General features: G+C 44.6%; 1 protein-coding gene across 2 annotated transcripts in view; it reads right to left on the reverse strand.

The window, feature by feature from the left end:
* Nucleotides 1-26,826, reverse strand: part of BFSP2 (beaded filament structural protein 2) — a 53,716-nt gene that overhangs the window by 20,189 nt on the left and 6,701 nt on the right. For both annotated transcript variants that reach the window (XM_007516092.3, XM_060204174.1), the window contains exons 2-4: nt 13,280-13,362; nt 10,758-10,914; nt 8,347-8,508 (exon numbers count right to left, since the gene is read on the reverse strand). In XM_007516092.3, coding sequence (XP_007516154.2) covers nt 8,347-8,508; nt 10,758-10,914; nt 13,280-13,362 — 402 coding nt within the window. The remainder of the gene's footprint in view (nt 1-8,346; nt 8,509-10,757; nt 10,915-13,279; nt 13,363-26,826) is intronic.

Raw genomic sequence — 26,826 nt, forward strand, 5'->3', positions numbered from 1 at the left:
TTTCTGGGCTCTCAATTCTATTCCACTGGTCAGTATGTCTATTCATGTTTCAGTACCAAGCAGTTTTGATGACAATGGCTCTATAATACAATTTGAGATCTGGGAGTGTGATGCCTCCGGTTCTGTTCTTTTTTCTCAAGATTGTTTTGGCAATTCTAGGTCTTTTCTGGTTCCAGATAAACATTTGTAGCATTTGTTATATTCTCCTAAAAAATGTGCTTGGAATCTTGATGGGGATAGCATTAAATTTGTAGATGGCTCTGGGTAATATATTCATTTTGATGATGTTAATTCTTCCAACCCATGAACATGGGATATCTTTCTACTTCTTTGTGTCTTTTTCAATTTCTTTGAGTAGTGACTCATAATTTTCAGTATACAAGTCTTTCACTTCCTTGGTTAGATTTACTCCTAGATATTTTATTGTTTTTGTTGCTATAGTAAAAGGAATTGATTTCTGGATTTCAATTTCTTCTAACTTAGTGTTTGCATAGAGGAATGCCACTGACTTTTGAATGTTAGTTTTATAGCCTGACACCTTACTGTATTGCCTGATGATTTCCAAAAGTTTCTTGCTGGATTCCTTAGGTTTTTCCATGTATACTATCATGTCATCTGCAAATAAGGAGAGTTTGACTTCTTCTCTTCCAATCTGTATCCCTTGAATTCCTTGCTCCTGCCTGATTGCTATGGCAAGAACTTCCAACACTATGTTGAATAGTAATGGTGATAGAGGGCAGCCCTGTCTAGTACCTGATCTGAGTGGAAATGCTTCCAGTTTTTCACCATTGAGTATGATGTTGGCTATATATAGACTCCACTATCTTCAGGAATTTTCCATCTATTCCCATTTTTTGTCGTGTTTTGATCATAAAGCGATGTTGTATTTTGTCAAAGGCTTTCTCTGCATCTGTTGATATGACCATGTGGTTTTTGGTCTTGCTTTTGTTGATGTGGTGGATCACATTGATTGATTTACGTATATTAAACCAACCTTGCATGCCTGGGATAAACCCCACTTGGTCATGATGAACAATCTTTTTGATATACTGCTGTATCCGGTTGGCTAGAATTTTGTTCAATATTTTCGCATCTATGTTCATCAGAGATATTGGTCTGTAGTTTTCTTTTTTGGTTGTGTCCCTGTCTGCTTTTGGTATCATGGTGATGTTGGCTTCATAGAAGCTGGCAGGGAGTATTCCAGTGTCTTCAATCTTCTGGAAGACTTTTAAAAGTAGAGGTATTAGTTCTTCTTTGAAGGTTTTGTAGAATTCATTTGTAAAACCATCTGGTCCAGGACTTTTATTTTTGGGGAGATTTTTGATAACTGTTTCAATTTCATTAGCTGTGATGGGCCTGTTCATGTTATCCACTTCCTCTTTACTTAGTTTTGGAAGTTGGTAGGTATCTAGGAAATCATCCATTTCTTCCAGGTTCTCTAGCTTGGTGGCATATAGTTGTTCATAGAAGCCTCGCATGATATGTTGAATTTCTGCAGTGTCTGTTGTGATATCTCCTCTTTCATTTACTATCCGATTTATTTGGGTCTTCTCCCTTTTTTGTTTTGTGAGTCTGGCTAAAGGTTTGTCGATTTTGTTTACTCTTTCGAAGAACCAACATTTACTTTCATTGATCTTTTGTATGGTTTTCCTATTCTCAATGTTATTTATTTCTGCCCTAACTTTAGTGATTTCTGTCCTTCTGGTTGCTTTAGGGTTCCTTTGTTGTTCTTCTTCTAGGTCTTTAAGATGTGCAATCAGGCTGTTTATTTGTGCTTTTTTTTAAGTTTCCTAATGTGTGCTTGTATAGCTATGAACTTCCCTCTTAGGACTGCTTTAGCTGTGTCCCAGATATTTTGATAGCTTGTGTCTTCATTTTCATTGAACTCTCGAAACATTTTGATTTCCTCCTTGATTTCCTCTTTGACCCAGAAGTTGTTAAGAAGTGTACTATTGAGCTTCCACATTTTGGGACTATTACTAATCTTTTGTTGATTGTTAAGTGTTAGTTTAATTCCACTGTGGTCTGAGATGATGCTTGGGATGATTTCAATGCTCTTGAATTTGCTGATGCTGTCTTTGTGGCCTAATATATGGTCTATCCTTGAGAATGACCCATGTGGATTTGAGTAAAATGTGTACTCCAGTTTCTTGGGATGAATGACTCTGAAAATGTCCAATAGTTCTAGTTTATCTATCTCTTCATTTAGCTCCCTTATGTCTTTTTTGATTTTCTGCCTGGATGATCTGTCAAGTTGAGAGAGTGGGGTGTTGAAGTCCCCTACTATGATTGTGTTACTGTTAATATATTGCTGTAGCTCTTTCAGTAGAAGTTTGATGTATTTAGATGGCTTCTCATTGGGTGCATAGATGTTGATAATTGTTAAGTCCTCTTGATTGACTGATCCTCTGAGCATTAAGTAGTGTCCATTCCTATCTTTTTAAATCTTATCTATTTTAAAGTCTATCCTGTCAGATATGAGAATAGCTGTTCCTGCCCTTTTTTGTGGGCCATTGGCTTGTATGATAGTTTTCCATCCTTTCACTTTAAGTCTGTGTTTGTCTTGTTGAGTTAGGTGAGTTTCCTGTAGACAGCATGTTGTTGGGTTGCGTTTTCTGATCCATCTTCCTACTCTGTGTCTCTTAATAGGTGAATTCAGACCATTGACATTTATTGATATCAAAGATTGAAGATATTTTAACGCCATTCTTGTACAGTTTTAGAGTGTTTTGATATATGTCCTATTTGTGGTGGTCTGATTGTTTATAGGATACCTTTCAGAACTTCTTTCAGGGCAGGCTTGATGATAGTTGATTCCTTCAACTGTTGCTTGTCTGAGAAGGTTTTGATGCCTCCATCTAGTCTGAATGACAGTCTAGCAGGATACAGTATTCTTGGCTGAAAGCCTTTCTCATTGAGCACTCGATAATATCTTGCCATTCTATTCTGGCCTGTATTGTTTGTATGGAGAAGTCTGCTGCTAATCTTATGGGTTTTCCTTTGTAGGTGACTCTTTGTTTTTCTCTTGCAGCCTTCAGGATCCTTTATTTATCCTTATTCCTTTCCATTCTAAGTATGATATGTCTTGGTGTCTTTAGGTCTGTGTTAATTCTGTTTTGGACCCTCTGGGCTTCTTGAATCTTTATGTCTTTGATGTTGTCTAGACTAGAGAAATTTTCAGCTATTATGGCCTGGAAAATGCTTCTTCCTCTCCTTCTCTTTCTTCCTCTGGTATGCCAATAATGTGTATATTGTTTCTTTTGAAGTCATCCCATAAGACTCTGTTGTTGTTTTCAGCATCTCTTAATCTCTTTTTGAGATCTCTTCTTTTTTGGTTGTCTCTAATTCATCTTCAATCTTGCTAATTCTGTCTTCATCCTCATAGATTCTATTCTCTCTGCCCTCTACTGCTTTCTGGAGTTCATCTATTTTGTTGCCCTGCTCTGATACTGTTTTAGCTTGTTCAGCTAGTTGCATTCTTAGATCAGCGATTTCAGCTTTCAGCTCTCTAATAACCATGAGATAATTAGTATTTTCTTCCATATTCTCATTTGTTGTTCCTGTATTTCTGATTACAATTTTTTCAAATTCTTTACTCACTCCTGTTATTATTTCCTTAGCTAATGTTTGGATGTTGAACACGTTATTTTGTGCTTTACCCTCTGGAGGACTTTTAGCTGGACTCTTGTCTTGGTTTGAGTCTCCAATATTTTTTCTTGTTGTTTTAACCATTTTATATATTATGTTATGAGTTCCCTTTGTCAGAACTTTTCAAATTATTGATAACTATTGCCTGGATTGACTTGTGTCTAAGTAAGTTAATTAAAGGGTTCACAGTGGTGGAAGTTAACAGTTGTTTCAATCCCTGAGTTGGAGCTCAGTGGTTTAAAAGCCTCTTTTTTTTTTCCTTCCCTGTAGGCTATGGGAGCCTGAGGGCTTTTAAACTATCAGTAGGCTTCTTAGCTTAATCGCTGACTCCTGACCAAGAGATAAAGCAGGGTGTGGCAGAGATAATCCAGTGGTTATGCAAAGAGACTTTCACAGCCCCTCAGCTATGCCACCGAGGTATAGGTCTTCTCCTGAGTTTTCTGGTTAGATCTCTGTCCCCTGGTGTCCCTCCCTGTCGCTTCTCCAGATTCTGAGGGTAGTAGCAATGGAGACTCAGAGTTGTACTTGGTGAGTCTCTGGGGAGTCCTCTCCTCCCTTAAGCTGTCCCCTTGTTGGTGGAGCAGACTGATAAACTGCTGAACTGTTAGCAGTCACTTAATCTCTCCTTAGGCCCCTCTCTCCTCTCTGTCACCAGCCACACGTTTGTACTCACCGGTGATTTACTGGGTTCCTGTGGTCATTCTAGTCCTGTCTTGTTTCAGTCCCGGGTGGTCTCCTTTGGTATTCCTAGTTGATCCAGGAGAGGAGAGGAGAGAAAGTGATCTGCTGCTTATTGCTCCTCCTCTGGAAGTCAATTTTCGAGATCATTTTTATTTTTTTAATTTTTATTTATTTACTCCCTTTTGTTGCCCTTGTTTTATTGTTGTAGTTACTATTGTTGTTGTAATTGTTGTAGTTATTATTGTTGTTGTTATTGACGTTGTTGTTGTTGCGTAGGACAGAGAGAAATGGAGAAAGGAGGGAGAGACAGAGGGTGGAGAGAAAGATAGACACCTGCAGACCTGTTTCACCGCCTGTGAAACGACTCCCCTGAAGGTGGGGAGCCTAGAGCTCGAAACGGGATCCTTAACGCCAGTCCTTGTGCTTTGTGCCACCTGCGCTTAACCAGCTGTGCTAATGCTCGACCCCGATTCATTTTATTTATTTATTTATTTATTTATTTATTTATTTATTTATTTATTTCCCTCCTCCAGGGTTATTGCTGGGCTCGGTGCCTGCACCATGAATCCACCGCTCCTGGAGGCCATTTTTTCCCCTTTTTGTTGCCCTAGTTGTTGCAGCCTCGTTGCGGTTATTATTGCCATTGTTGACGTTGCTTTGTTGTTGGATAGGACAGAGAGAAATGGAGAGAGGAGGGGAAGACAGAGAGAGAGGGGAGAGAAAGATAGACACCTGCAGACCTGCTTCACCGCCTGTGAAGCGACTCCCCTGCAGGTGGGGAGCCGGGGGCTGGAACCGGGATCCTTACGCCGGTCCCTGCGCTTTGCGCCACATGCGCTTAACCCACTGCACCACCGCTCGACCCCCTCATTTTATTTTTAATGAGCCTCATGAAAGTGTGATTTCACTGCTCCTGGAATGCTTTTCCATCCAGAGAGACAGAGACAGTACAGCGCCAGAGTTGCTCCCATGCTGTAGCATTTCCTTGTGGTGCTGAGACTTGAACCTGGACCATATGCTTAGCACCACACACTCCCTACTGGAGATCCCTCCAGCCCTGGAACTTCTTTTTTTTAAAAAAAAATTAATTTATTTATTTTTCCTTTTGTTGCCCTTGTTTTTTATTGTTGTTGTGATTATTGATGTTGTAGTCATTGTTAGGACAGAGAGAAATGGAGAGAGGAGGGGAAGAAGAGAGGGGGAGAGAAAGATAGACACCTGCAGACTTGCTTCACTGCTTGTGAAGTGACTCTCCTGCAGGTGGGGAGCCAGGGGCTTGAACCAGGGATCCTTATGTGGGTCCCTGCACTTCATGCCACATGCACTTAACCCGTTGCGCTACTGCCTAACTCCCGCCCTGGAACTTTTTTTTTTTAAAGATTTATTATTTAATGCATGTCTTTATTTTTATTGTTGTTGTAATTATTGTTGTTGTTCTTGCTGATGTCGTCATTATTGGATAAGACAGAGAGAAATGGAGAGGGGAGGGGAAGAGAGGAGGAAAGACAGACACCTGTAGAGCTGCTTCACCACCTGTGAAGCGACTCCCCTGCAGGTGGGGAGCTGGGGGGCTTGAACCGGGATCCTTCTGCCAGTCCTTGCCCTTTGCCCCACATACGCTTAACCCACTGCACTACCACTGGACTCCCCCACCCTGGAACTTTTTATGGACACATGGTAGGCAGGAAATTGAGAGTCTGGTAGAATAAAATAATAATAATAATAATAATAAAGACCTATTGCCTTATTCCTGGGGGCTTCTGTAAGTTCCTGTGTGTCTCAACCCTGGGTATGGATTAGAATCATTCAGAGGCTGAAAATCCACCAACTCTCTCTGCTCCCTCTGACTGTACAGAGAAGTACTGAGCAGCCAAGAGCACAGTGACAGTCCAGCTGCCCTCTTTCAAACAAAGGCCTATCTGCCTCTCTCCCTTCTTGCTTTTCTTCCTCTTCTACCTCAACTCCAAAGTTAGGAGTGGATGGGCAATGGGAAAGGGGCCCATTCCTTTCCTTCTTATGAAGGCTAGTAAAAAGTTGCCTTCTCTTCATGAAGAAAATTTACAAGAATTGAAAGAAAAGCTTGAAGATTAAGGCACTTTTTTTTTTTTTTACCAAATAAAATAAAATTGTGAAAGACATTCTTTTTTTCTTAAAGGAACACACATTTCAAAGTACCAAATAGGTCTCTCACTTAGAGAGGGTTCCTGCTAACACCATGAGCATTAGTATTTTTATTCTCATCTTTTTCTTTCTTTTTCTTTCTTTCTTTCTTTCTTTCTTTCTTTTTCTTTCTTTTCTCAGGTGACATTATTGGAGTGTTATTGATGTGTGTGTGTGTGTGTGTGTGTGTGTGTGTGTGTGTATGTGGCCCCCATTCTGTCTTTGAATAGAGTTCTCCTGGAACTCAGCCACACTTATTTGTTGGTCTACAGCTGTCTCCACGCTACAGCAGCAGAGCTGAAGTGCTTCAGAGCCCGGCTGGCACAGGAAGCCTAGATAGTTCTGACTACTTTTCTACATGGGAACTTTGTCAGCCCCTGGAATCCACCACCTCTGATTTGGCATCTACCGTGATCATGTCCCTGTGCTATTACAAATGCTGTCCACACATCACTTCATCCCACCCAAATAATTTTATTGGGGGGGGGAGTAATGGTTTATGGGACAGTTGCTGGTATACAAGTACCGTTTTTTATCTTCTTGTGATAGGTGTCTGCACACCAGTTTACCACCAGCCCGTCTATCTTCCTCATCACGTCCTGGGTACCCAACACACTCTCTCCATTTCACCTTCGTCCAGTGTCTTCTGTACTATGATACACACACCCAGTCGTGGACTTGCTCCCATGTTTCTCTCAACCTTGCCTGGTTTCCCAAGTCCTCCCTATATGTAGGGTCATTCAGTATCCATCCTTCTTCCTGCTTATCTTTTTTTAAAAATATTTTATTTTTTAAGATTTTATTGATTGATTGATGAGAAAGATAGAAAGAACCAGACATCTCTTTGGTACTTGTGCTGCCAGGGACTGAAGTCAAGACCTCATGCTTAAGAGTCTACTGTTTTATCCACTGCGCCACCTCCCGGACCACTTTCCTGTTTATCTTGATATGATTCTGCCACATTCTTTTTGTTCTTCCAAGTTCTAATCAGGATACGGACAAGGAGAAGACTTCACCATCCCCCCCCCCCATGTCATTCCTGGCATTTCCCTACATGCTTAGGTTGTGACCTGGGCCTGCTCTCACACTATGTCTTTCTCCCTCCACCATTTTTCACTCTGAAAACGAACACTTCATTGAGTTTATCTGGATGTGTATACTATATGTATATTTATTCATTTATTTTTGGTAGTGGTCAGTTTACTTAATTGGTATATACCTCCTAATCTTTTATTCAAGGGCCTAAGAGGTAGCCCAGTTTGTAGGACACTGAACTTAGAAGGTCCTGAGTTCAGGCCCCAATATCCCATGTGTCAGAGTGATGCTCTGATTTTTTTTCTCTCTCTACCTTGTGTTAATAAATAAAAGAGTACATAATCCCCTTTTCAAAAACATCATATAATTTTTACTCCTCAAGAAAACATGAGAGAACCTCCTTTTTCATATACACATCAGCATTGTGTGTCACTATTCTGAACAGTTTCTGCTTTTAGATGAAGGAAGAAATGAACTGATTATTTTAATTTGCATTGCCCCATGGTCTGGGAGGTGGTGCAGTGAATAAGGTGTTAGACTTCCAAGCACAAGGTCTGGAGTTTGATCTTCGGCAGTTTATTTTCCAGAGTGGTGTGTGTGATTTGTGTTCTCTCTCTCTCCTCTTATCTCTCTCACAAATAAATACTAAATTTTTTTCATTGTTTCTATGTCTAATACACTGGAAACAGCCATTCGCACACTGTTTTCACCTTTGCCAGGCCTCCTCCTGCACAAGTAGGTGTGTGTGTGTGTGCGTGTGCGTGTGCGTGTGTGTGTGTGTGTGTGTGTGTGTGTATAGCATATGCAAACCCTGCCTCTCACCTTGACTTGAAGGAAAGCTCCTGCCTCCGCGCGGTTCTTCTCCACGTCTTTCTCCCAGTGAATCCTGATAGTCTCAAGGATGCCGTCCAGACCACTGCCAATAGGAACGTCCATTTGTTCCAGCTCAGACCCTGCCAACTGTTTGTACATAACCTTCACATCCTGAAAACAACAGCATGACCTTTAGGTGAGTGAGTGCCCAGGAGGGGGAAAGGACATGACACTCTAACTGATGGCAGCCCTGCTACTTCTCCTGCTGCTGTGGCCAGACTCAGGGCTGTGGAGAAACAGGCTTGCTCACACATCCTCTCCAACAGAACTTCCATGTTCTCACCCTCTCATAACTTTTTAAAATATACATTTTTTAAAAAGTTTTCTTTCTTTCTTTTTAATTTTATTTATTCCCTTTTGTTGCCCTTGTTTTTTTTATTGTTGTAGTTATTATTATTGTTGTTATTGATGTCATTGTTGTTGGCTAGGGCAGAGAGAAATGGAGAGAGGAGGGGAAGACAGAGACGGGGAGAGAAAGACAGACACCTGCAGACCTGCTTCACCGCCTGTGAAGCAACTCCCCTGCAGGTGGGGAGCCGGGGGCTCCGACCGGGATCCTTACGCTGGTTCTTGCGCTTTGTGCCATGTGCACTTAACCCACTGCGCTACCTCCCGACTCCCTAAATATACATTTTAAAAAATTATCTTTATTTATTTATTGGATAAAGACAGGCAGAAATTGAGGGGGAGGGGTGATAGAGAGAGAGAGAAACAGAGAGACACCTGCAACACTGCTTCACTTTTTGTAAAGCTCTCCCCCTGCAGGTGGGGACTGGGAGCACGAATCTGAGTCCTTGTGCATTATAATATGTGTGCTCAACCAAGTGTGCTACCAGACAGCCCCTAAATATACATTTCTTTACTTATTTTGGGTATCTAAGAGAGGGAAATTGAGAGATAAAGGGGAGACAGAGACAGAGAGACACCTGCAATACTGCTTTACCACTCATGAAGCTCCTCTTAACTCCCCTCAGGTGGGGACTGAAGGCTTGAACCCAGGTCCTTGTGTACTTTAATGTGTACACTCTATTGGGTGCCTCACTGCCTGGCCCACATAACTTTTTAGTGATTCCACACTGGTTTACAGATTTATAAGATTTCAGGGATATTGTATTACAGCCATATACAATATACAGGTACAACTCACCACACTTGGGGCTGGGGATATAGCATAATGATTGTGCAAAAGATTCTAATGCCTCAAGTTCAATCCCCAGCAACATCATAAGCCAAATCTGAACAGTGTTCTGGTAAAATAAAACAAACAAACAAACAAACAAACAAAAAACCACAACTCACTATACCCACCACCAAAGTTCCTATGACCCTCCCTTCCATCTGACAATCATCAGAGTTTTCATGAAGTCTAAGAGACAGTTTGGTTATTACTTTTTTTTCTTTCTTTCTTTTTAAAATTATTACCTAATTTATTTATTGGGTAGAGACATCCAGAAATCAAGAGGGAATGGGGTGGTAGAGAGGGAGAGAGACAGAGACATCTGCAGACCTGATTCACTGCTTGTGTAATGTCCCCCCTGTAGGTGGGGACCAAAGCTGGGTCCTTGTGCAATGTGACACATGCATTAAGCAGGTGCACTGCCACCTAGACCCTGGTTATTGCTTTGTTCTGCCATTACCACTCTTGGCAGATTTTTTAGACAACATTGACGCTTCTCCCAGTCTCGTGGGGGGGAGGGGTATGAATATGGGTCACACATATGGCAAAGCAGGCACCTTCCCAAATGAGCTATCTTGCTGACCCTTGATTATATAATTAAAATTTTAAATTTAATTCATTTTTTAGTTTGTATAGAGACCAAGAGAAATGGAGAGGGGAGGAGAAGGTGGAAAGAGAGAGAGAGAGAGAGAGAGAGAGAGAGAACCAGAGTATCACTCTGGCATATATGGCAGGGGGTTGAACTTGAGACCTCATGCATGAAAGTCCAGGGCTTTGTCCACTGCACCACCTCCTGGGATGCTAATCTGTCCAATCTCTTCAGTGAGTGTGGGTACACCACAGCCTGGTTCTACCGCCAGATTCAGTCCCCATGTTCCATGTGGTGTTGAAAACAGAATCACCAGGGCTGCTTTCCACCTCCTCCACTTCCATTTGACTTGTGTCCATTACTCCCCACTGCTTGGACTTGCCATCACCCCTATTTATGGACCACCCATCTAGGTCCTGAAGCTAGTTGACCTTGAGGATCCCAGGATCACCTGACCCACTATAAACCTTTGTAAGAATCTCACCGACATGTCCCCTGCAGCCCTGGGCACACTGACACAGCAGAGGCCAACGTGAGTGGCTTCCATTCCCACTGACAGGTGAGCCAACGGACCAGCCCCAGCCCCCCACCTACCTCCTCATAGCTCCTTGACAGCAAGCCCAGCTCTTCCTTCAGGCTTTCTAGCTGATGCTCCAGGTCCAGTTTTGCCACATCTGCCTCGTCGATGACTTTATACAGAGAGTTGATCTCCTCTTCTGCTGCCTTGCGGAATGGCTGCTCATTTTCATATCTGCAGATGAAGGCACTTTGGTCAGCAGAGCTGGGGAACCTCCAAGGGGAATATCAGATCATAAATGCCACCAATAGGTCAAAGGATATGGGGGGGGGGCTTAGAGAGTGGATATGGGGGGCCAGGCGGTGATGCACATGGTTGAGCGCACGTTACAATGCACAAGGACCCAGGTTCAAGCCCTCAGTCCCCATCTGCTGGAGGAAAGCTTCTCAAGTGGTGAAGCAGCGTTTCAGGTGTCTTTCTGTCTCTCTTCCTTGTTATCTTCCCCATTCCTCTTGATTTCTCTCTGTCTCTATCCAATAAATAAATAAAATAATAATGATAATAAAAAAGAGAGTGGATATGGAATGTGATCATGCCAAAGGCTGTGAGGGGCTGGGAGAGATAGCATAATGGTTCTGCAAAAAGACTGTTGTGCCTGGGGCTCCAAAGTCCCAGGTTCAATCCCCAGCACTGGTAAAACTCAGCAATACTCTGGTCTCTCTCTCTCTCTCTGTATCTCTCTCTCTCTTTCTCTAAAATAAACAAATAGAAAGACTGTGAGGGCACAGTCATGGAGTGATTAAAATGAAGGTGATGATGTCATGCCCTCACTATGAACCAGCAATGGTAGGGACTGCCCTATTCTCTGAAGGGAGGCTGGGTCAGCTTTCTCTGTCACTCAAGGAAGACTGGTCTTGAAATGAGTGCAACCTACAATATTCTCAGCTGTGACTAGGGACTGTGAGCTCAGACTGACAGGGACTTTGAGGTTATACAGGCTCCTGTGCTAAAGATGAATATATATAGGCCCTAGGTCAGACTGACTTTGTAAAGAGTTAATTGTTTCTATTACTTTTCTTCACATTTGGGAGCTACTTTCTGCCCTGATCCAGCTTTTTAGTCTTCGTTTCAACTCTGACACCATATTCCCAGATAGTATTTTAGAACACCTCCATGTTAGCTATCAAATTACAGCAAAAATTACCAAAGTCATGGGCCCCTAGGAACATATCTAAAGTAGATTTAAATTTTTTATATTTACTTATTTATTCCCTTTTGTTGCCCTTGTTGTTTTATTGTTGCCGTTATTATTGTTGTTGTTATTGATGTTATTGTTGTTGGTTAGGACAGAGAGAAATGGAGAGAGGAGGGAAAGACAGAGAGGGGGAGAGAAGGATAGACACCTGCGGACCTGCTTCACCGCCTGTGAATCGACTCCCCTGCAGGTGGGGACCTGGGGGCTCGAACCAGGATCCTTATGTTGGTCCTTGTGCTTTGCACCACCTGCGCTTAACCCACTGCTCTACTGTCCGACTCCCCTAAAATAGATTTTCTAGCTTCCTGTCACCCTAAAATCCATATTCCCACCTGCTCTATTCCTATGTTCTGATTCCTGCTGATTAAACATTTTGTTCTGCTTTATATCTTACTGTCTTTCAGCCCCAAAGTTGCAGATGCTAATATGAACTCCCTGGGTGGACGATCTCACCGACATGTCCCAAAATCTCACCTTTCCAGAGCTCTACCCCACTAGGGAAAGATAGACACAGGCTGGGGGTATGGATTGACCTGCCAATGCCTGTGTCCAGTGGAGAAGCAACTACAGAAGCCGGAACTACCACCTTCTTCACCCCAAAAAGAATTTTGGTCCCGTACCCACAGAGGGTTAGACGATAGGGGAAGATAACTAATTCCATTAGGACCTAGAGAGAGAAAAGGTAAAAAGGAAGAGCACTCAAAAGTTGTAAAAGGTGTAGGTTTGACTTAGAAGAAAGAGAAGGCAGGACCGTAGTAAAAATGGGCAAATGCATAAATATATACATATCTTTATAGAAATAATAGTCAGCCCATATCTCTGACCTTGGGAGAACTACTGCAGTTTCCAGTGGAAGGAATGAGGACACAGAACTCTGGCAGTGGGAATGGTATGGAATTGTACCCCTGTTTTCTCTTAATTTTAATTATACCTCTGTTATCTCTTAATTTTGTAAATCAATCTTAAATCACTAATAAAATTTTAAAGAAATTTTTACAAAATTATGAAGAATGATGTAAATTATTTTTAAAAAAAGAAAGAGAGAGAGAGAGAGAAACTGAGGGTTGGTCCAGTCCCCCACCCCCAGGGGGTTCTCATGTACACAAGAGTTTGAGAGCCTAGCTCCAGAGTGAGTGACACAGGCAGCATCTGAGCACCCTAGGCACCAGTTTTGTATCTGCCAGTAGGGTCTGCATCTGACCCTCTTTGCCCTGAATTCTTGGGGCCTCTGGCACACCACCAGCTCCCCATGAGGCCCAAGGGCGTGGGGCCACTCCAGGAGAATGGGACTAGGTGCTGAGGGGAATGGGGCTGTAGCTGTGTTGGGGCGGGGGGAATGGGTACCTCTCTTTGAAGTCGTCGGCTCCAGCCTGGATGGTCTCCATCTGCAGCATAAGCCGGGCGTTCTCCAAGACGGCCTCACCCACCTGCAAGGAGGAGGCAAGGTCACCACCAAGGTTGTCTCCATGGGACCTCTGGGCACAGAGACTCAGGCAGCACTTGACTTTGAGATTCAAGCACTCTTCTCCAGAAAGAGGGAGGAAATGAATGGCAAAAGGATGAGATCTATCATCTCTAAAGAGCTTGTTAAAGAGGTTTTTGTTTGTTTGCTTGTTTGTTTTTTGTTTTTGCCAGAGCCCTGCTGAGTGATGCTGGGGATGCTGGGGATTGAACCTGGGACCGTAAAATCTCAGGCACAAGAGTCCTTTATTATTATTATTTTTTAATTTTTATTTTCCCTTTTGTTGCCCTTGTTGTTTTTCATTGTTGTTGTTGTCATCGTTGTTAGATAGGACAGAGAGAAATGGAGAGAGGAGGGGAAGAGAAAGCTAGATACCTGCAGACCTGCTTCACCGCCTGTGAAGTGATGCCTCTGCAGGTAGAGAGCAGGGGGCTCGAACCGTGATCCTTATGCTGGTCCTTGTGCTTTGCGCCACGTGTGCTTAACCCGCTGTGCTGCCCCCCAACTCCCAAGCGTCTTTTTCATAACCACCATGCTATCTCCCCAAACCCAGAGCTTATAGATTTCTTACTGGTTTTGTTTGTTTTGCAGAGCCAGGGAATCAGGGCAATACAATTTCACCACTTGTAGGTCATTTTTATTTAGAAAGAGAGAGACAGAAAGAGGGAGAGACACCACAGCCTCCTCGCTTCTCCCAATGTCATAGCATTTCCCATGGGGTGCCAGGGTTTGGACCTGGGCTGTAAGAATGGCCTGGCCGGCATCTCTGACCCCAGTGTTGAGTTTTTGAAGTCAAATATTTTCTCAGAACAGAGTGATTCTCATCTGTCTGGTCTCTGCCAGTGAAGTATCTGCCTCTTTCAGTGAAATCTGGTAAGCTTGATTTTTTGGTATTTAATGTTTTCTGTTCATGGCTATATTTGAAAGGTCAACAAAAAATCTCTGGGGGAGGCAGGTGGTGGCACACTCAGTTAAGCACATGCATTCCCATGTATCAGGACCTGGGTTCAAGCCCCTGTTCCCCATCTGCAGGGTAGGGGTAGGGGGAGGTATGTGTTCACAAGCAGTGAAACAGGTTTCCAGGTTTCTTTCTTTCTCTCTCCCTCCCTCTCTCCCTCTCTTCTCTCTGTTTCTCTCTTTGTCCTATCAAATAACAATAAAATAATAGAAAGAAAAAGAAAAATAGCTGCCAGGAGCAGTGAAAAAGGAGACAACCACAAGGCCAGGGTCGTGGTTGGGAGGGGAAATCCCACATTAGACCTGGAGGCAGAGAGGCCAGGGGAAAGCGTGGTGGAGAGATTTCGTGGTAATTGACAGCACAGCCTGGACAAGGACAGCACCTGCCTGGCCTGGATCACTTAGCACTCACTGGGCCCCCTGGAGGAGCTGGGTAGAGGGACACTTGGGAGGGCGTGGGGTGGGAGATAGGACCAAGGATTTTCTGAGCTGCCTTTTGGAGGCCTGTGCTCAGGACTGCAAGGGACATTTTCCTACTGTCACTGAGACCATTCCCCCCCTCCCCCCCCCCAAGGCTAGAGCATCAAGACTACAGAAAATAGAGCTGGGAGGGAAGACAGCATGAGGGTTATGCAAAAAGATTTTCATGCTTGCAACCCCAAGGTCCCAAATTCAATCCCTGCATGGCCGTAAGTCAGAGCTGAGCAGGGCTAGAGCCTAACTGTGATAATGTGCAAGGACCCAGGTTCCGGCCTCCTGGTACCTACCTGTAGGCAGGAAGTTTCACAAGTGGTAAAGCAGTGCTACAGGTCTCTCTCTCTCCCTCTCTATCTCCTCATTTCCTCTTTTCTCTCTGTCTCTATCCTAAATAAATAAATACATTAATTTAAAAAAAAAGAGAGGAAGGAAAGAGAAAGAAGGGAATACAGACAAAGGAAGAAAGGAGGAAAGAGAGAGAGAGAGAGAAAGGAAGGAATTGCCTGCATACATGTTCCCCATGCCAGGGGGTATAGAAATACATCTTGCACAGGAAATGGGAGTGGTAACAGGGGTGGGCATGCTTTAGGAAAGAAGTCAAAGCAGGGCCTTAGAAATTCATAATAAGGGAGACAGGCTGTAGCACAGCGGGTTAAGCGCAGGTGGCATAAAGCGCAAGGACCGATATAACGATCCTGGTTCGAGCCCTGGCTCCCCACCTGCAGGGGAATCACTTCACAAGTGGTGAAGCAAGTCTGCAGGTGTCTATCTTTCTCTCCCCCTCTCTGTCTTCCCTTCCTCTCTCCATATCTCTCTGTCCTATCCAACAATGATGATAACAATAATAACTACAACGATAAAACAAGGGCAACAAAAGGGAATAAATAAATAAATAGTTTTAAAAAAAGAGGAAAAAAGAAAACTTCAAAAAAAAAAAGAAATTCATAATAGACAACACTATGGGTGTGGTCACTCACTATGCCTACCTGGAAGCTTCAACATGTAAGCAAGCCTCTCTCTCTCTCTCAGTACTTCAACATGTGTGTTCACATTTTTTCTTGACTAAAGCTTAAAATTCCTGAAAATCATGCATTTCTACTCAATTCTTTGTTGAGTTTAAGTATGATGAATCTACAATCGTGGAGGAACCATCTTGGCTCTTACTCTCTCCAATGCAAAATGATTCGTTTAAGGAGTGCTAATTTACTTATGACAGACTTGTGATCTGGACTTTGTGAGTAGGCGTGGTGAATTACACAGAAACAGTATGGATATGCAAAGCATATCCCTACAGTCTTAGGATTGTGTTATTCACTGTGAAATCACGAATCAAAAAAAAAAATACTAGTAAAGAAATACTAAAAATGTCCCATTGACAGATGGCTTCAAAATGCTATTCAAAGGAATTCAAATGCCTTTGATGTGCACATGACAACACACAGGCTCTACCCAGTGAGACCTGAGCCTTATATTCCAGCTTGAGACTCTCATGTCTTAGCAGGTGCAGAGCTCAGGAGCCACAGTGCTGGAGAAGATGGCTCTAAAGAGCACTGTGCCAGGTGATCACGCAGGGACAAATGCAATAGATGCCTGGGGATTTTACACTTTGGGAGACAGCCTTCAAGAAACAAGCAAAAAAGAGCAGGGCAGGTAGAATAGCTCACTTGGACAGCATGCTTACATTGTCACGGGCACAACGCAGATTGAGCCCTGCTTCCATGTACTGAAGGCAGTTTCACTACTTTTTTTTTTTTTTCTTTCCAGAGCACTGCTCAATTCAGGCTTATGGTGATGCTGAGGACTGAACCTGGGACTCTAGAACCGCAAGCATAAGAATCTCTTTTCGGGAGTCGGGCTGTAGCACAGCGGGTTAAGTGCAGGTGGCGCAAAGCACAAGGACCGGCATAAGGATCCCGGTTCGAACCCCGGCTCCCCACCTGCAGGGGAGTCGCTTTACAGGCGGTGAAGCAGGTCTGCAGGTGTCTGTCTTTCTCTCCTCCTCTCTGTCTTCTCCTCCTCTCTCCATTTCTCTCTGTCCTATCCAACAACAACAACAACAATAATAACTACAACAATAAAACAACAAGGGCAACAAAAGGAAATAAATAAATAAAATAAATAAAATTTTTTAAAAAAGAATCTCTTTTCATAGTCCCCCCATCCCTTGAGCTCTCCCACCTTGTGGCCTCTTTCTATCTGAAAAAGCTGGCCTGGAGTGGTGAAGCCCCAGGGAGACAAAAAGCAAAACAAAGAAACAAACAACAGCAAAAACAACTAAAATGAAGTCTAAGAGACAGCTCACCTGGCAGAGCACATCAGAGCACATGCATTTCCACGCACAAGGACCCGAGTCGGAACCCGGGCTACCACATTCCCACAAAGAAGTTTCACGAGTGGTAGAGCAGTGCTGTGTTGTCTCTTTCTCTCTCTGTCAATTACACTTTATTAAGAAAAAAAAAAAAAAAGATGTCCCAGTGGAAAAAAACCCTGGAGGCCAAAGAGAGAGACTGAAATAAAGCAGTATGTGTGTAGGTGAGGAACCCTAAGGCTGTGGGAACCCTTCACTATGCGTGTTTATTTCTGCTTTATCAGCTTTGGTGGGACACAGGAGGGACAGGAAGCACCCGGGGAGTGACTAGTATGCTCCAGAGGCCCAGCGGGGACCCATGTCAGTCAGGCCTTCCCTTCAGCCTCTGCTGTGGTGCTGAGTGTCAATCCCTTACACTGTCCTCTGGACTGCACACTCCCTGTGGATGTGGGCAGGCCTGGGGTTCTCTGTATATATAAGTTGGGGGTGCAGGCTGCCTGGAGTGGGGGGGAGGAGAGGGCTGGGAGGACCTCTGTTCAGCCCTCGTTCATGCTCCTCATCTCACTGGGGCTTGAGGACAAGGAAGCCTCCCAGCAAACAGGGCCGCTCTGTCCCTATGTCTGGCCATGGAGGGATGCTGGCGGCTGTGCTGCTTTAGCTGATGTTTTCTAACAACCAGGACTTTGTTCAAACCTCACACACAGGCTAATTGCAGACCCCGATTTGCCAAAATACAGCTGCTGGCTGTGCTTCCTTCTTGTTCCATGTGGTGGTCCTGAGATGACCTGACTCAGCCCCTGAGAACCTACACTGTCCTGCAGACACCGCCACCAGCAGGCAGAGCACCCCTCTCTGGTGCTGGTGGGTGCCCAGGCTTTCAGCTCCGGGAAGGGCCAAGGAGGTGGCTGGGTGAGCCAGGACCTTGGCTGAGGTCTGGGGGAAGTGGTCAAGGCCTAAAGCCAGGCTGGGAGCCCTTGGTGGGCCATCGGACATCTCCGTCCCCACCTGGGAAGATTCAGGAGCACCTCTCCCAGGGGAGGAAAGGAAGAGGGAAGAGGACCTTTAGTCATCATCCCTCCTACAGACAGGTAGATGTGCCCAGCTGAGACCAGCTGGGACTTTCACTATTTCAGGAGTTTCGGGAGCCATCATGAATATTTTAGTTTTTGTTTTCCTTTTTAAAGATTTATTTAGTAAGACAGAGAGAAATTGAGAGGAAAGGGGGGACAGCGAGAGAGACAGATAAAACAAGACACCTACAGCCCTGCTTCACCCCCAGTGACATTTCCCCTCTATATGTGTTGACCCAGGGCTTGAACCAAGGTCCTTGCACATGGTAACATGTACATTTAACTAGTTGCGCCACCATCTGGCCCTCATCATGAACATTTTAATCATGTGAATTTAACAACTTTGAGCTAAAAACCAAAGAGAATGGTTCTACCATTTTTCTGCTGGCAATGCCCTCTCTGTCCTGAGGATATCTTTTTTAAAATTAATTTATTGATTTAATAGGGATAAACAAGATTGCAAAATAACAGAGGTATAATTCCATACAGTTCCCACCACCAGAGTTCTGTGTCCCATCCCTTTCACTGGAAACTTTCGTATTGTTTATCCTTCTGGGAAAATGGACCAAAATTATTTATGGGATGCAGAAGGTGGGAGTTCTGGCTTCTGTAATTGCTTCTTTGCTGGACATGGGTGCTAGCAGGTGGATCCATACCCCCAGCCTGTTTCTATCTTTCCCTAGTGGGGTAGCTCTCTGGAGAGGTGAGACTTCATCGACACATTGGTGAGGCCGTCTGCCCATGGAAGTCAGGACGGAATCATAGTAGCCTCTGTCCATAGGAAGCTTAGCTGCTAGAGCTGCAGATGGGGTGGAGACAGGCCCTGGGAAATTGAACTCCTGCTGAGGCGCAGGCTCAGTCAGTCCTCAGAAGTTCACTCCTGTTCAGTGTGGGCTGGAATCTCAGCAGGACCTTCTGCTGGCAGTGGGTGAGCAGGGTGGCATTCTCTATCCCTTGGTCCTGAGACACACTGGGTTTGCTGTGACTGTGAAGTCTGCTGCGTCACCAAGCCAGGCAGAGGCTTCTCTGAGCTCGGCTCACTTGCACTGTTCTTTCTGCTCCCCGGCTGCAGCAAATTCTCTCCCAGGCTGCCTCCTGATTTCCTGACCACTGTTTCTCCATCTTCTGAATTCACTGCATCTCACTCACTCCTCTGCCTGTCCTCCAGAGCTGGAGCTTCTTAGGATAAGGGCTCAGACTTTGTTGCTTTTGTCCCTCACTGATGTGATCCATATATACATATATATTTTAAATTAAGATTTACTTGTTTAGAGAAAGAATTAGAATACCACTCTGGCACATGCGGTGCCAGGGAATCAAACTCATACTTGAGAACCCAAAGCTTTATTCACTTTGCTACCCCTTGCTCTGCTCACATGGATTTATTTATTTTCAAGCCATTTTTATTTGTGATTAATAGTGAATTATGAGATTGTGATTACAAGATATAGTTCCACACTGCACTAACCAACAGAACTCTGTGGCCCTACCCAACAAAAACTACTCTAGTTATCACTGTGTCTTAGAGACACTTTACTTCTGAGTCAGTTCTTTTTTTTTTTTTTTGGCAAGTCCATGTGTTTCATATATTCCACATATGAGTGAAACCATCCAGTATTTGTCTTTTACCTCTTTTTTTGTATATATATATATATATGTATATATATATATATATATATTAGTAATTTAATATTGATCTACAAAATTTTGAGATACAGGGGTATAAATTTCACATTGATCCCCCCCACCAGAGTTCTGTGTCCCCATTGCCTCCATTGGAAACTGCAGTGTTTCTTCCAAAGTCACAGATATGGGCTGGTTATTATTTCTATAACTATCTGTCTATATTTATGTATATTTGCCATTCCCCCCCCATGGTTCTGCCTTATTGTCCTATCTAAGTCATACCTACATCTATTACTACTTTTGAGTGTCCTTTCTTTCTTTCTTCCTTCCTTCCTTCCTCCCTCCCTCTCTCTCTCTCTCTCTCTCTTTCTTTCTTTCTTTCTTTTTCCTCTTCTTTTTCTGGGTCCTGATGGATTTGGGGTTCAGAGCCTCTGGTATTTCACCTCTTATTTTGCTATTTTGCTAAGCGTAGTCACTTCCATTTCTATTCAGTTTGTCCCAAAGGACACAATATCACCTTTTTCATTGCAGAGGAGTAGTACTTCACGGAGTATATATACATCTCCCATAACTCCTTTATCCAGTCATCTGCCAGTGCTCACATGGATTTAAGTGCTGGCAGGACAGCTCACCAGGAGAGGGCGCCTGCTTTGTCATGCACAGGAGTCAGATTCGAGCCTGGCCCCCACTGCACTGGAAAAAGGTTTAGTGCTGTGGTGTCTTTCCCTCTGTCTCTGTGTCTCTTTATCTAAAAAAAAAGGTCAGCTGAAGTGGTGAAGCACCAGCAGCGACAAAGTAGAGCAGGAAACACCATTCTCTGTGGGTAGCTCAGGCTCAGAACACTCCTCTCAGGACACACCACCTTCTTCTTGGCTCCTTCTTAGACATCACAGACTGAGCTTGTCTGTATGTCTCTTCATTCCTAACTTCCCTGAATCTCTTCTGTGTCAGGAGGCAGCTCCAACAGCAACCCAGAGAGCTCAGGCTCTGGGCCTCTAACTTGCTCTCACCTTCCACATCTACTCCAGCTCTACTCTAGTCACTTCTAACCTCACAAAGGGGTACTCTGGTCGTTCTCTGGCAATGACAACTATTATCATTATCTTTATTTGTTTATTGGATAGAGACAGCCAGAAATCAAGAGGAAAGGGGTGATAGAAAGGGAGAGAGACAGAGAGACACCTACAGCCCTGCTTCACCACTCGCAAAGCTCTCCCCCTGCAGGTGGGGACTGGGGCCTCAAACCCGGGTCCTTGCTCATTGTAACATGTGCAGTCAACCAGGTATACCACCACCTGGCCTCATATTACTACTATTATTTTAAATACATAGCTTTACTATATTCTCCTACAAAGTCTTTTTAATATTTATATTCCATTTACTTATTAATGGATAGAGACAGAGAGAAATCGAGAGAAGTGGAGATTGAGACAGAAAGAGACAGAGAGAGACAGAGAGACACTTGCAGCCCTGCTTCTCCACTTGTGAAACTTTTTCCCTGCAGGTGGGGACCAGGGCCTTGAACCTAGGTCCTTGAGCACTGTAATGTGTGTGCTTACCCAGGTGTGCCACCACCTGGCCCCTTATTATTATGAATTTTAAAAAGAACTACAAGCTCTTTTGTTCCACTTCAGATGTGGTTGTTGGAGCAGACTCTGCCTATGTTTGGCCAGCTCTTTTTGGGCCAAAAAACAAAACAAACAAAAAAACTTTTTTTTTTGGTGTGTTCCTAGCTTCCTTGTGCACTTTACTTTCCATCATCAGCACTTGGGGTCTTCTTTTTGGACCAGTGCCCTCAGCCTCCTAGAACTAATTTTTCAGTTTCCCTGGGCTAGTCCTTTTGAGAATGACCCACAGAAGTGGGGATGGTGGGGATAGCCACCATCTGGCTCCAAGTCAGGACTGGTATGCCTGAGGTTTTCAGTTTGATCCATCAGAGTGGTGCTTTGGCTTCTCTCTCTCCTTTCTGCTTCATGTAAAACTCTTTCTCAGGGGCCAGGCGGTAGCGCAGCAGGTTAAGCCCATGCGGCGTGAAGTGCAAGGACCAGTGAAAGGATCCCTGTTCAAGCCTCCAGCTCCCCACCTGCAGGGGTGTCGCTTTACAAGCGGTGAAGCAGGTCTGCAGGCATCTTTCTCTCCCCCTCTCTGTCTTCCCCTCCTCTCTCCATTTCTCTCTGTCCTATCCAACAACAATGACAGCAATAACAATAATAACAACAACAGTGGACAGCAAAAGGGAAAAAAATGGCCTCTAGGAGCAGTGGATTCATACTGCAGTCACCAAGCCTCAGCAATAACCCTGGGGGGGCAAATAAATAAATAAATAAATAAACAAACAAATAAATAAATCTCTCACTCTTTTATGTGATACGGTGACTCTAGTGGGGCTTTGCTTTGTGGCTTGAAGGAAGTGTGGGCTTCTGAGTTCCCTGCTAGTAACCAGAGCAGTCAGAATCATCCCTCTTATTTATTTATTTATTTATTTATTTATTTATTTTGCCTCCAGAGCTATTGCTGGAGCTTGGTGCCTGCACTACAAATTCACTACTCCTGGAGGTCATCTTGTTTTTCCCTTTTCATTGCCATTATTTTGTTGTTGTTGGATAGAACAGAGAGAAATTGAGAGCAGAGAGGAAGAGGGAGAGGGGGAGAGAAAGATAGACATCTGCAGACCTGCTTCACCGCCTGTGAAACAATACCCCCTCCTCCCACCGGTGGGGTAGCCAGGAGCTCAAACAGGGATCCTTACGCTGGTCCTTGTTCTTTGCAGTACGTGTGCTTAAGCCGGTGTACTACCACCCAGCTCCCAAATCATCTGTCTTTTTCAAGCAGGAGAGAGACAGGACATGGGTCTTACTAAGTGGGTCAGATGGGATCTTGGAAGAGGTCAAACCAAAGTTGGCTCTACAGCTACACTTCCAGGGTCTTCTGTATGACAGACAAGTGACATCCATCACAGCCTAGCACTCCACACAGTTTGGGTCTACTTATCAAGCTTCCTTTTTTTTAAAAAAAAATAATATTCTTTTATTTATTTATTTAGCCTCTAGGGCTAATGCTGGGGTTTGGTGCTGGCACTATGAATCCACTACTCCTGGTGGCCATTTTTTCCCATATTATTGCACAGAGACAGAGAGAAATTAAAAGAGGAGGGGGAGATAGAGAGGGAGAGGGAAAAGATAGACACTTGCAGACCTGCTTCACCACTTGTAAAGCATCCCCCTTGCAGGTGGGAGCCAATGGCTCGAACCCAAATCCTTATGCTAGTCCATGTGCTTAGTACTATGTGTGCTTAGTACTATGTGTGCTTAGTACTATGTGTACTTAACCTGGTGCACCATGGCCCGGCCCCCTTATTTTACTTTATTATTGCCACCTGGGTTATTGCTGGTGCGTGGTACCTGCTATAAATTCACTGCTCCTAGTGGTCACTTGTTCCTTTTTTTTTTTTCCTTTCTTCTTTCTCTTTTATTGATAGGACAGAGAGAAATTGATAGGGTTAGGGAAAATAGAGAGGGAGGGAGAAAGAAAGACACCTGCAGACCTGCTTCATCACTTGTGAAAAGTTCTTCCTGTCAGTGGGGAGTGGGGGCTTGAACCCAGATGCTTGTGTATTGTAATGTGTGTATTCAACCGAGTGTACCACTACCCAGCCTCTTCTCCCTTTTTTATTAGGAGAAAGGAAGGGATCAGTGAAATAGATCACTTGGATAGTGTGTTGCTTTACCATGTATGTGCACAACCCAAGTTCAACCCCTCTGCTTTGAAGGCAACTTTGGTGTTGTTCAATCTCTCTCTCCCCCTCTCCCTTTCTGTCTATCTAAAAACAAGTAAATAAATAAAAAGAAAATTTAAAAAGCTTTTGTTTATTAATTGTAAGAGCGAGAGGTTCACATAAGGCACAGAGGAGGCAAAGGGGGGCGGGGAGCCAGAATGTGGTGCTGGAGGTCAGACCAGGAGCCTCAGGCCTAGAGCTCAAAACTGTTTTCCCAGCTATTTCCCAGCTGCAAGTCAGCTGCCTCCTTAGACCTACCAGGTACCCTGGGCACAGCCGGCCCACATGCAGAGTCTAATGAATGGACATCATAAAGGCGACTTCAGAGCCAGCTCTGTAGCAGCTTCTGAGACAAATATGACACTGCAGATGCCTCTGGAGAGGAAGGCGAGTGGGGGCGGCGGACACCGCCAGTTTTACTTGCACGTGACAATAATTATACCCCAAAGCAGGGGGCTGCAGCCTAGCCTCTGACATTGACAGAGCTCTTTCCCACTCCTGCTGGTCTCCTTCCATTTCAAAGGGGCCTGGGCTGTGATGGCTGGGCCACAACCTCCTTCTTTCTGCTGACAATGGGTGAAGAATTTGGGGAGACAAAATGGTGACTTGAGGACTCCTGAACTCCAAACACAAACCCTGACCTAACGCCTAAAGCTGCTGACAATGAAATTGAAAGAGAAAAAGGAAGGCAGTGGGCATTTTCCATTTCTAATGGAGAGAGGGGAGAACGAGGATAAGAACAGACCTGGCTAATCTATGCTAAATTCCAGGGTAAAGAAAGGGACATTGTGTGGGGGTTTTATAATCCTCAGGGAATTGGGAACTGTCATGGAAAATCTGACAGAAGTGGAGCGACTGCAGGCTGGCATGGATTAGAGTGGCTCAGGAGGCGAAGGGATGACTACAGGAATCCAGAGTTTGATACAAATAGCATTTTGCAGCTGGCTGGCTGGGTATATGAAACAGTGCTCGGAGCAGCCAGAAGATGGCGCTACTTGCAAAGAGAACTGGGTCAGAGGCAGCAGCCTGGGACGCCACCATCTTCAGGATAGCGGTAGAGGAGGAGGGCGGTCATCTCCTTCACTGGATTTGACCTGCAGGTCATTTCTAGATTTCTGTCAGAGTGAGATGCCTTGGGGTTAACAAAAGCCTGTCCCTGGCTGCCCTGTGCAAATGCTGATTCCCTAACTGTGGGGCCTGGGGTGCTGCTGAGCTGACAAGAAAGATGGTAATAGGATGTGCAATCCAATTTTTTTTTTTTTTTCTACCAGAGCATTGCTTAGCTCTGGCTAATCGTGGTGCTAGGAATTGAACCTGGGTACTCAGGGCCTCAGGCATGAGAGTCTTTTACGGAACTACTGTGCTGTCTCTGTCCACTCTACACCCCCTTTAATTTAAACTGCTGCAAACAATGCCACCAGCTATACCACAGTCTGTTGGGTGTTTACTGTGACCTCACACCACGAGAAGAGTACTAAGTCTGTTGGGTGTTTGCTGTGACCTCACACCACGAGAAGAGTACTGAGTCTGTTGGGTGTTTGCTGTGACCTCACACCACGAGAAGAGTACTGAGTCTGTTGGGTGTTTGCTGTGACCTCACACCACGAGAAGAGTACTGAGTCTGTTGGGTGTTTGCTGTGACCGCACACCACGAGAAGAGTACTGAGTCTGTTGGGTGTTTGCTGTGACCGTACTGAGTGAACACGTTTATTCAGTCCCCACGACAGCCGGGGAGTAAACATTACTGTTCCTATATTATAGGCAAAACCATCAACATACAGAGAGGTCAAGAAATGTATTTTGCGGGGCAGGAAGGTGGCACATCTGGTAGAGTGCACACTGCAGTGTACAAGGACCCAAGTTCAACACCCTGGTTCCCATCAGCAGAGGGGAAGCTTCACGAGTGGTGAAGCAGTGCTGCAGGTGTCTCTCCTTCTCCACCTCCTTTCCTCTCAATTCCTCTCTATCCAAAATAAATAAAAATATTAAAAAGAGAAACGTATTCTAGGTCATAAGTTGTTCCATGGCAAAGTCAAAATTTGAATTTAGTTCTTTTGGACTTTAAACTGTCTATGGGGCTGGGCTCGAACTTGGGTCATACACGTGGCAATATAGCGCACTACCCAAGTGAGCTATTTTTACTGGCCCTTCCTTTCTTCCCTACATTCGTCTTTATCACCTTCCTCCCTCCTCCTTTCCTTTATTCCTTCCCCTCTCCTTCTTTCCTTTCCTCCCTTTCCTCATTCCCTTTCTTCTCTCCCTCACTTCCCTTTTCCAGGCCCTCTTAGTGCCAGGCACTGGTGTGGTGTTCAGCTCAGGCCTGGTCAGACCACACGTCTGCTCCTGGGGTTTCTCCGTGTGCCCTTGGCCCAGGCTTGTAGCAGGAGTCACTGGAGCTGGGGCAATGTGGAGGGGAGGGGACATTAGCTTCTCTCTAGCTTTTGGTCAGGCATGGAACTAGAGGCTGTTCAGCTTGGAAATGTCATTTGCTCCTTGAATTTAATCTAGGCCTACTTACCCTAGGTTTCCTGATTGGGGTCCAGTGTGGGACTGCTCTCTCAGCACCCCCCATTCCTCATAGAGCCAATTTCTCCTTCCACTACCCGCTGGCAAAACCCAGGGTGTGTGTGTGTGTGTGTGTGTGTGTGTGTGTGTGTGTGTGTGTGTGTGTGTGTAAAACTGCAGCCTCATCAGTACTGTGGCCCAGGCCATCACCTGACCCCATGAGATGAAAAGAAAGTCCACTTGCCCTGAACATTTTTGTCCCAGCGTGGCTACCAGCTGAGCCACAGAAATTTAGGGGACTGGGCTCAGCAGAGGAGGGTTGGGGTATATGTGGGGCTCTTCTTTTTGCCTTTGTCTACTGCTCAGAGATAAGGAGGACCAGAGACTAGCAGTCCTGTGACTGAAGGCCTGGGAGATGAGAGACTTCTGCCGTGGAATTTTACAGAGAAGCAACTTCAGAGCTAAAGGGATTTGCTACAGTAGCTAGCACTAAAGACAGCCAAAGTTAGCTGTCCCCAGCCCCCAGGAGCAAGGAGCAGAAAGGGCAACTGTCTGCTGGCTGGAGGTATGAAAGCAGATAACCTGTAGCCTGGGAGTTGGTGCAGGGAAGGCCTGTAAGCACGAGGTCACTACCACCAGTGCCAGAGTGTCTTATTTTTTTTCCTCTGTCATAAATATTTTAAAAATAATTTTATTTGGGGGGGTTAATGG

Source organism: Erinaceus europaeus, chromosome 1, assembly GCF_950295315.1.
Source record: "Erinaceus europaeus chromosome 1, mEriEur2.1, whole genome shotgun sequence".
Taxonomy (NCBI): domain Eukaryota; kingdom Metazoa; phylum Chordata; class Mammalia; order Eulipotyphla; family Erinaceidae; genus Erinaceus; species Erinaceus europaeus.